The sequence below is a fragment of the Octopus bimaculoides genome, chromosome 24 (assembly GCF_001194135.2).
Source record: "Octopus bimaculoides isolate UCB-OBI-ISO-001 chromosome 24, ASM119413v2, whole genome shotgun sequence".
NCBI lineage: Eukaryota > Metazoa > Mollusca > Cephalopoda > Octopoda > Octopodidae > Octopus > Octopus bimaculoides.
Window position 1 is genome coordinate 16,010,684 of NC_069004.1, and position 7,929 is coordinate 16,018,612.

The window sequence follows — 7,929 nt, forward strand, 5'->3', positions numbered from 1 at the left end:
CTTCTTACATCGTCATAAAGTGAGTTCCAGATGACTAATTTAAATGCTTCCATCTCAGGGTGGTGCACACAGTGACTAGATTGCCGCAGTCGTCTTTGCCTGATCTTCTCGCTAAATTCCAGCCGGTCTCCATAAAGACATTTGTTTGTCATATGTTGCTGCCATTTCGCATTTAGGGTCATTTGTAGCATCCATTTAGCCCATTTAATAATTTCTTTGTCAATGTCCATGTTTCACTCCCATATAATAGCACTGATTCAACAGTTGCAATGAACAGCTTGATTTTGGTTTGTCTGGACAATTTGGATTTCCATACTTTCTTTAGTTTGTAACAGGCTGTCCATGCTTGTGCCTTCCTGATCTTAATGTCTGCTTCCAAACTGCTCACCCATCCACCTAAGTACTTAAAGTCTTCAGCAACATTCAATTTGGAACTGCTCAAAGCAAACAGTTCAGTATCACTTGATTGGTTGAAAGAAATGCATTCCATTTTCTTGACATTTGTGTGCAGTCCTATTTTAGTAGCTGATGTTTCTGATGGAGAAACAGAATTCTTTCAATTACTAGCTGGGGTGCAACAAGGAGATATGCTTGCACCTCACCTGTTTGCAATTGCATTGGATTATGTAATGCGGCAGGCTATAGACAACAGTGACAAACACCATAGTTTCATCATAAACCAACAAAGCTTGCACAGAGTACCAGCAGTAACCATCACAAACCTGGACTTTGCAGATGATATAACACTCATATCTAATGAAATAGATCAAGCTCAATGCAATGAGAATTATATCAGAGAAGCAGGATCAAAACTAATCAGTGAGAGTGCACAAACAAGAAATTAGAGATTATGAACATCTAGATATTTGTGCAAATATTTCCTTCTTTCAAAGTAAAAGATGAAAATGATCAGATATGAAAGGCAAATGAAGAATACTTTGTAAGAATTCTAAATTTGAAGCTGAACTGGAAATAGTCAACATCATTACTAAAAACCACTTCTACATACATTAGCCCTGAACACATGTGTTTGAAAAGTTGAACAATGAGAGCATTTACAAACAATACACACAATACAAAAACTTGCCAAAAGAATCTTTATTTAATTGTTAATAACATTTAAGAAAATTTTTCTTTAAACACACACACACACACACACACAAGTGAATTGACAAATGAAAGACAGTGGCATTCAACACATTTGGTCAGAGTTACATATATTAATTATTTAATGAGTTTGAATTTTTCTGGTCAGGAAGCTAGAGCAGAGTATAGGGGTTTGAAACAAATTCAAGGTAGCTTCTAGATCTTATGCCTCTATTGGTCATTTTAGGTCATATGGTGTCACTGGTCTGAAAGTTACAACCGTTCTTTTCTTTATTCTTAAGTTCACATACTCGGACAAGATGTTGGCAGGTAGTTGTCACCGCTATATCTGGTAGTTGCAGTATGCATGTTAAGCAGTGTTGTGAAATAAACAAACTTTTCAATCAGTTCAAATATGTTTAGGAAATATTTGACCTCCAAAACAGCCATTTTCACTGCAATTCGCCATGAAGAAATATTCCCTCTTTAGGCAAAAGGTTTCATAACATCAAAGCCATTGTGGACTAATATATGCATTTCAAGCTATTTATGCTCATCAGTATTAGATACTGTATTTTGTTTTTGTGTTTTTTGTTTTTCTTTTTTCTCAGCAGTGTTCTTTTTTATATGTTTTTAATAGAGGTATGACAGCATTTATGACCCACCAAACATTAAACTCTGCTAATCTCAGTTTACATAGATGACAACAGATTTGATTGCTACTTTAGAGTCGAGTTGAGCAATAAATCATGCCTCTAGCTGTTGAAACAGCTACTTCAACAACTTAAAACTCCTCTTTCACATTATTGCCATTTGTTAAAACAATAGTACTGGCTGTGATGTATAAAAATCAGGCTTCAGACACACTGAATTTAAGGTATAATTAATTCATAAGTATCCCCCTTTACACTGTGTTTCTTGCCAGATACACCCCCATGTACAATTATTTTGTCATTATAGCAACAGCATATATGTCCTTTAAGAGAAACAAGACTAATCCCAACTTTGTAGAAATTTAAACTTTTTGCTGCAATAAGCACATACATCTCCCCTGAAGGTATGTTTAGAGCAGAATCAAAAGTTTCCCCTCCATGAATGAATATAACTCCATGACCTCCAACACCAGCATGATGCTTCCTACCTGATGGATATTTTGACATTGGCACAAGTTTCTCACAAAAATCTTTTAATTTCTTGGCAATTGAACTTGTTAGTTGTGGATAAGACTTTACACCAGCCACCGTCTCAATGAAATTGTCTTTGCGGCCACCAATCAAATATGTCCAACGACCATCACCATTGCACGTGTGGCCTGAACGTGAAGCAACCCCATATGTTAGCAAAGAATAGGAAAAGTACCCTTTCACAGGGTCACCAGCTAAGATATAAGCACTGTTGTGTTTACGTTGTGAATGAAGATGACCCTCTCGACCAACAACTAAAATGTTGTTATTTTCACATAAGATACTTGAGTGAGAACTCAAACCAGCCTCTTTCGGGTAACCAGAATGTTTCATTTCAGTCCATTGCATTGTTTCAGTATCAAAGCAATAAAGATCTGCTGATCGTAACTTGCCATTCCATCCTCCTATAAGGAGCATGTAGCGTTCATGTAAGACAATGGAGGTGTGGTGGCTTAAAGATGGACTACCAGGTGATTGTATTTCATTCCAAATATTTCTTCTTAAATCTAAATAATAGAAGCCATTAACCGGCATGTTAACATTTTCAACAGCCAAACCACCATGAACATAGAGCCTATCTCCAACAATACAGGCTGTATGAAAGACAACTGCAGGTCCATGTGCAGATATTAGGGTCCAGTCAATAGTAGAAGAAGAAGCTTTAGCCATTTTGATTAGATGTGTTTTGATCTGAAAATAATAAATTTGGTATATATTAAATAAACTGGAAAATTTCAGTTGATTACGGCACAACATTTATATTGTAAAAATACAGTAATTTAATAAACAATATTTGATGATTTTATAAGGCACACTTTTTTCCCTAAAAATGTGTCATTACTCTCAAGTTGTGGTTCAGATTCTACAGTACCCTGTAATATAGATTGCAAACATCTCTCTTACAAAACTGTTTCTTGCAGTTATTAGTATTTTCTAAAGTAATAATATACGTCAATAGTATTTACTTAAGATGAAATAACACCAGTCAAGAAAAAAAGTGACAACATCTGAGCTTACACATAAACTAAACTTGATGCCCCTCATCAGTTCCACTATGCTTCATTAATTTGAAGCTAGTCATCAATGAAGTTAGGCACTTCCATTAATCTTTTAACTTACAACACAAGATACATTTAGTTGAAACATACAAACAATCTATTGTTGGTTGAACAGTCACTCAAGTTTTAAATTTTCAGATAATCATTTTCCAAATAATGGAACTACAAAGTTGACATATTTCCGTAATTGTTATGTTACAATCAATGCAATTTACCAAAGAAAATGGTAACAGAGCTACTGGAAGTCAATTTGGTTTACCTCCAACTGAGAATATGAGTGTGTGATTGACAAAAGTAGAGGAACAACTTCAACAAAATGAAATCAAAGGACAACCGTCATACAAAAATTTAAATGAATGAAACTGGAATAGATGAAGATTCAATTTATACATCAAGAAACTAAGGTTTAATAGTAACAACTAAATAATTTTTTTTAAGTGCAATTAAAAAGACAGATATAAGGATGCTTTTTTCTGGTAGTGAGGGCTGGTATTACAGATTTGTAAAAGAGGAATGGATTAACAGTACAAACTAGAAAGAATGTAGTACAAGAATGCTTGTAAAATATGAGAACAAAATCCATGAGTTTTACAGACATGTTCTAAATCCCCAGAAAAGAATATATTTTTGAAATTTGACAGATTGCAAATATGGATGACACTGACATCTGATGTACTCTCTTATAAAACAGTTGACTGTAAGGATTCTAAGACTGACCATTAAAATGCTTAGTTTCAAGAAAACTCATTATATGACAGAATTGACTTGTACTGATAGTACCAAATTACTACTTTTACTAATAAAGAGGGAAACATAACCAAAACAAATCTTTTCTGCAGATATTTTATATTTTTGTTTACTTCAAGTGCTGGATGGATGGTTGAGAATGTTACAGGACTGTGGCGTAAAAAGTCTAAAGCATTCTGATAAACTCCTCATAAAATCATAATTTCTTCTGTGACATCAACTGAGGGCACAATGCTATGGATGTCATTTTAATCAGTTACAATTTCTGACTTACTACATTGTTATCACTCACTTAACTGTCTGTCATTCTTCTATGTTGTTGGGCCTACTGAAGAATATTCACTTCAATTCCTTATAACTAGCTACATGATTATTTGTATATGTGGTCATACAGCTAGCTATGTACCAATTTGTCCATTATACCACACCAGCAAGGTAGCTTTTTAACTGTCTACATATCTAGTGAGTTAGTTAGTTACCTGAGAGAAATAGTAAGAAACTAGTGATGGTGTCTATCAGCAAGTAGTGACTACAAACAGTTCACAAAGTAGAATTGTTAATTCCTTGCAAGAAACTAATTTATTTTCTATTTTGCAAATTGTCTGTATTTGTTTATAAATCTATCCAACCAGCTAGCTACTTCGCAATCTGTTCTGCTACCCTTTCGAGATGGCCGTTAGTCATTTTAACATATCAAGTCAATTCTGATGCTATGTTTTCTAGGTATTTTTTGGTTGTCGCACCCCCATTAAAAATTTGGCATTAAAAAACTAGGTTATCTTCCCACTAAAAAATTAAGTTTATGTGACGACAAAAGATTGGATTAAATATGTTGTTAATGTTTGGCCTCCTCAATAGGAATGGTATAATTTGTTATAAAAATGTTATCAGATTTAGTGAGATGTTTAATTATTTCAGTTTTCATGTTTATTAATCTTTTCAGTTTTGTGTGATTTGGTATTAAAATATTATCAGATTCAATACGAGGTTTCATTGTTTCACTTTTTTTCTCTTTTTCTATTAACGGTTAAACAATCTTTTGGTTGGAGCATATAACCAAAAGTACCGATATTTCTCATAAAACGTGGGGAGATAACCCAATATTTTAATGGGGTGAGATAACCAAAAAGTACAGTTTTTCTACGTTTTATGAAAGGTCACCTGCTGGTATCGAGAGGTTTTGCTAATTCCAAGGGAGATAAGTCTAAGTGACCCAATCGGAGGACAATAACAGTTTCTTAGCGAAATATGCAATAACGTTCGTGGAATTTTAAATAAGTGGAAACTTGAGGTTTTCACACATTTACTTCAGCAGCGTGGGTTGAAACATTTCCAGTTTCAGAATCACGGATGTCACATCACAAAAGTGCAACGTTCTTCCTTCCAAAAAGAAAAAAAATGTCAAATAATTTCCTCTTGATTAGGTACATGCTTTCTAAAGAAGAGAAAGATGACATTATTTCATTTATACGTTACTTTGCCTTTCCCAATGATGTTGACAGCTTTATAGTATCTGAAATGGGAAAAATTGAGTTCCGTAGAATAAGAGTCGAACTTACAGATAGCTGCATAAGTACAGATTGGTGTCCACCGCCAAGTGTGTTTCTTCATAACTTTCCGAAAAATGCATTCTTTGGTGAAATTTTTACAAAAATACGTTTTTGATTGTTTCAGATATATAAATCTGAAAAAGAAAAAAGGTAAAAATACTAAAATGACGGAAATTGTTGGTACCAAACGGAGGGAAAAGGATCTAAATTTCCTTCAAAAAATCTTTTTCATTTTATTAAGATAATCGTAATCTAGGTCCTTGAAAAGCCATCTTTGTATAAGTTTCGTTTAAAAACATGTATTTTTCAGAAACTTATGAGGAAACAAAGTTAGCGTAGTCATTCATAAATATTCAGGCTTTCTCTCATTCAATAGTAATCAATATGTATATCTAAAATTGATTCCCTAAACAAAGAACGACAATTGTTATCAATATTTATGAGAAAGAGATCTGTTTAGTTCGGATTTGTCACTCGATAATGATTGACGAGTCGAAAAAGAAACATAAATAACAGTACTGTTACTAATCAAGCGAAGAAACAGAATTAAAGACAAATCGTTTATGTAAAGTTATCAAAATCAGTTGTTAAAATCAGTGCCGATCGGAAAATGAGTGAGTTTTAAAGAAAATAAATCACAAAGAATATATAAATTTTTTAATTTCGATTTCCCTCATAACTTTCAGGAAAAGGGATATTTTTGTTTTCATATTCGTTTTCAACACATTTTTTTTACACCTAGCAGGCTTTGTTTTTTTAATTTTTTTTCGTGACCGGAACTTAAACTATATATTTACCCGATTTATGATATTCACTACATTCAATGTTTTGTCTCGCTGTGAAATTAAACCCCATAAGGGTATTTTCGATAGCTTACACAAACATTGTACCATGTTATTTAATAATTCATCAGAATTCATTCCCTAACCTCGAAGGTATTAGTATAACGTGGGATACTTATTCAAATGTAAACAAGAAAAGTGGCTTGACAAACCAGTTTAATCTTTCCGTTCAGACTCCGCTAGTTTCGACTCTGCTTTCACAAAACAGACCCCACCACCAACTATGATCCATAAAATAAGTATCAATGATATAATATACGGTTCCAACGATTATATCCTACTCCTCAAATACGTCAGCATAATTTGTATCACTGAGTAATTACTTCTACCGTATTCCAAACAGACCTTCGTTTTATTGTAATTAATCATCGAAAGTGGTTCTTTCTTTTTTTCAGATTTTTCTTTAAGTTTTGCTTCAATTTTTTTTATTTGTCATTTATAAGGATATAAAAAGGTAGTCTGCAAGCGAAAAGTGTCAACCAAACCATCCACTGAAAATAAATAAGTTTATAAATACCGCACAACAGACATCTTGGTTGCTAGGGAATACATTACGTCACTTCCTGTTACTATTAGTCGCCTTTCTGTCCGCCAAACTTGAATGTTTTTTTCTAAATTTAACACTTCTGAAATAATTATTGAAGTATCACCGAACACTTACTGAAGTACGGAACAGTATTTGAGTATTACAGAAATATTACCTGAATATAGTATTATTGAGCTTTACTGATATTACAGAAGTGTCACAGTTTTCTTCTTGTGCAATCTCTATGTTTTAGTAGTTTGTTAAAAAGAAAAAAAAACTCTATGACACAATCCGTTATTATACAAGGTGAGTTTACAGTCTTACTAATTTATTAATTCGACGGATAGCGACTGACAAAAATGCATTACACTTCTGAGTTCAAATCTTACCCTAGTTGACTCTGTTTTTTGTCTTAAAAACTTCCAGAGTTGATAATATTAAGGTACCAGTCTAGTAGAGATTGATACGGTCGATTATATTCCCTCCCACTCCTAGATATGTGACCTAATACCCTGTTTGTAATTGACGAGGAGGCCTCATAGAGAAATTTTGGAAGGCATAACACGACATCGGTATTTCTATATAATACAGTGGAAATTATCTTGTACACAAAAACCGTAATTTCCTCAGATCTGTTTGTTTCAGGCACCGTAGAGCGTGATTCAGAGGAGGTGGGGGTTGGGTCGGATGTTGGGGGGGCGGTGTCGCCTTTCACCTTTTCCATAATGTTTCAGTCTGACTTTTGAAATTATTTATCTATTAATATTTTTTTTCTTAATTTACTTTAAGAAGTTAGGCATGTTACGAGAATCATCGTGGGTTCAAAAGAAACTGGCATGGTTTCGTTCGGTATACGCATCACCATTTTAAAATCAGCTGATTTGTCGAGACCTTCGGCAATTTACGAGGAAAAAAATCTTTTTTTTTTTTTTTTTT

The 7,929-nt window shown here is 33.6% G+C and overlaps 2 protein-coding genes across 8 annotated transcripts in view; one reads left to right on the forward strand and one right to left on the reverse strand.

Annotated features, from left to right (window-relative positions):
• Positions 1-1,082: 1,082 nt before the first annotated feature.
• Positions 1,083-7,929, reverse strand: part of LOC106882900 (kelch domain-containing protein 9) — a 21,690-nt gene continuing 14,843 nt past the window's right edge. Inside the window, exons 1-3 of one of the 4 annotated variants that reach the window (XM_014933737.2) lie at positions 6,985-7,033; positions 5,635-5,759; positions 1,083-2,960 (exon numbers count right to left, since the gene is read on the reverse strand). In XM_014933737.2, the coding sequence (XP_014789223.1) occupies positions 1,959-2,960; positions 5,635-5,646 (1,014 nt within the window). In that variant the 5' untranslated portion in view covers positions 5,647-5,759; positions 6,985-7,033 and the 3' untranslated portion in view covers positions 1,083-1,958. Of the gene's footprint in view, positions 2,961-5,634; positions 5,760-6,422; positions 6,573-6,619; positions 7,034-7,929 lie in introns of those variants that run through there. The other 3 variants (XM_014933729.2, XM_052976229.1, XM_052976228.1) reach the window with 3 other exon arrangements.
• LOC106882881 (tubulin epsilon chain) overlaps positions 7,053-7,929 on the forward strand; it is a 67,499-nt gene continuing 66,622 nt past the window's right edge. For all 4 annotated transcript variants that reach the window (XM_014933699.2, XM_014933717.2, XM_052976226.1 and 1 more), the window contains exon 1: positions 7,053-7,299. In XM_014933699.2, coding sequence (XP_014789185.1) covers positions 7,275-7,299 — 25 coding nt within the window. In that variant the 5' untranslated portion in view covers positions 7,053-7,274. The remainder of the gene's footprint in view (positions 7,300-7,929) is intronic.